Raw genomic sequence first — 2,180 nt, forward strand, 5'->3', positions numbered from 1 at the left:
TAGAAACTTTTTATATTACACATATTCTGTATAACCTTTTCAAAAAATATTTATGATTAATGAGAGTGCCTTCGCTTTTGATATTGATGTGATTAGACACAGATAATGTTGGGGACGAGATCCTCTAACGTTGAGGTCTAAAGTCATGTAAGCTACAGTACCCTGACTTTCCTTCTTTCAAATTGTATGGTTAAGACCAAAACAGCTTAAATTATTCTACACAATGCAAATTTATGTTATGCATTCAGAGTAACTACATACAGTCAAAATTATGATGTCGTAAAATTTAGTTTAATTTTTTTATATCTACAGTAATTGTCTACAGTAATTAATTACATCACATAACATGGTACTAATGCTACTTTGCCCTGACTTTACTTCATTCTTTTCTCTGACTTTGCTCCTCAACGTTAGAGGAGCCGGTCCCATAATGTTGGTCCTTATGAATTCATCTGGTATTTTCTATTTCTCGCATGAATCATCAAACATATTTCGTAATCAATATATAGACAGTCAGACGACATTCCTCTCTCTTCAATAAAGAAATAAGAATGATGTCCTCTCATTTGGGAGGGCCACCCTGAAGTGAATTATATAGGCCAACAACTGATGTAGCAAAATCAAAAAAGAAAGTCTATGCTACAGGGTATGTGTAATGCCTGGGGCTCAAGGTGAGCTGGGCGTCGGATTTCCACCACTGCTGGAGGCCGTGCGCGTTGGACCGCGTGGTGAGCCAGCTCGCGTCGTCAATTCTGGAGTTCTTCCACAGCGTTGCTGATGGCAGGAGGTGCGGGCGCTCCTTGTCATGGCCGACGAGGTGGTGGAACATGTCACGGTACGACAGCGTCATGGCCGACTTGGCGGCGCCGCGAAAGCGCTCCTCCATCCGTTCCCTCTGTTGGAAGTAGTCGATGAAACCCTGGCAGATGAAGTCCTTCTCGTGCACGTACAGCTTGGGCGCCCACGGCGACAGCTGTTGGAACAGCTTCTCCATGCGCTTCCGGTGGGGACTGAGGATCACCCCGAGGCCGGCCTTGAGGAGGTTGCTCGCGGCGTACAGGTCATTCTTGGCCAGCTCCGACGGTTGAAGCAGGTTTATGGCCTGTGTCGATGCCACATGCGGGGGGTTGAAGAGGAAGGTCGGGAGGCCCAGCCCCTGATGCTCCATCGTAGTCCGCCCCACGTCCAGCGCCAGCGATGCGCCGAGAGAGTGGCCGGCGAGCCAGACGACGCAGCTCTCTTTCCGTTTGGCAATGCCGGCGAGGAGCGCGTGGACCTTGGCGTGTGCTCGCTGGGAGCGATTGCTTCCCTTTAGGCAGTTGAGCACTATTTTGCCGTCAAGGTAAACGTCTTGTATCGCCTTGGGGTGCCGCATCATGGTACCGCGGAAGGCGACGACGTACTGCGGAGCTGATGGGTGGCGCGGCGGCGCACCCGCCGGGGCGGCGTACTCGTAGATGGCGCCGAAGATGAACTTGTCCCCCCTGTGCTTGAAAGAGTCGTCCGTGAGCACGTCCTTGAGGTGGAAGTGAAAGCTCTCCCACCACGCCGGCGCTAGCGCCTTGGCCTGCAGGCCCTGCCTGCACATGGTTCTGTCGCTCTCCAGGACGTAAGTGCCTTTGACGATGCAGGCGGCGATGCACCGGCGGTGCTCTTCGCTCTCCCTGTACCATGAATCATCCATTGTTAGCTTAGAACTACCTGAATGTTGTTGTACCACACCATATGATCGAGGAGGAGGGTAGGAGACGAAGCATACCAGTCAATCTTCCTCGCAGAAGTACCACCGGTGGGCATCATATGAGTCGGCCCAGACTCGTCGAAGCGGTCGGTGAGGTCGGTACTCGAAGCCATCGACGTAACTAAAAGAGGCAGCAAGAATTAAGAGGCAGTTATGACTGCTGAGCCAAGTGTTCTAGCTTTGTGCTTTGCTGTGAAGAACGATGAGCCTATATATACATGTAATTCAAGCGGTATAATAGCGGATGCTTCCTGCGAGTTGAAATACATTATGGTTTCTCAAACCCGTCCACTGGGCCACTAGGGGATAGGTACAGCACAGAACCAGAACCCAGATATATTCTCAGCCTCTCATAACGCCAGACCGAGTCAATTACTAAACAACACTGCATGAGCTCCTATCATTTGTGAGATGAACACACGAGCTCTTTGACTAAGCC

The 2,180-nt window shown here is 50.4% G+C and overlaps 1 protein-coding gene across 1 annotated transcript; it reads right to left on the minus strand.

The window, feature by feature from the left end:
* Window positions 1-496: 496 nt before the first annotated feature.
* LOC127333290 (GDSL esterase/lipase At4g10955-like) lies at window positions 497-1,935 on the minus strand. The gene is made up of 2 exons (XM_051359670.2): window positions 1,760-1,935; window positions 497-1,664 (listed from the first exon to the last, which is right to left on the minus strand). The coding sequence occupies exons 1-2, from the start codon at window positions 1,852-1,854 to the stop codon at window positions 635-637; spliced, it is 1,125 nt and encodes a 374-aa protein (XP_051215630.1). The 5' UTR covers window positions 1,855-1,935; the 3' UTR covers window positions 497-634.
* Between the last annotated feature and the right edge of the window lie 245 nt (window positions 1,936-2,180).

This window comes from Lolium perenne, chromosome 2 (genome assembly GCF_019359855.2).
Source record: "Lolium perenne isolate Kyuss_39 chromosome 2, Kyuss_2.0, whole genome shotgun sequence".
In the NCBI taxonomy this organism is placed as follows: Eukaryota; Viridiplantae; Streptophyta; class Magnoliopsida; order Poales; family Poaceae; genus Lolium; species Lolium perenne.

Coding starts and splice junctions, on each gene's coding strand:
- LOC127333290 (XM_051359670.2), bottom strand. CDS start 1,854: ATGGCTTCGAGTACCGACCTCACCGACCGCTTCGACGAGTCTGGGCCG. Junction 1,665..1,759: donor TCTGCGAGGAAGATTGACTG/GTATGCTTCGTC, acceptor TTCATGGTACAG/GGAGAGCGAAGAGCACCGCC.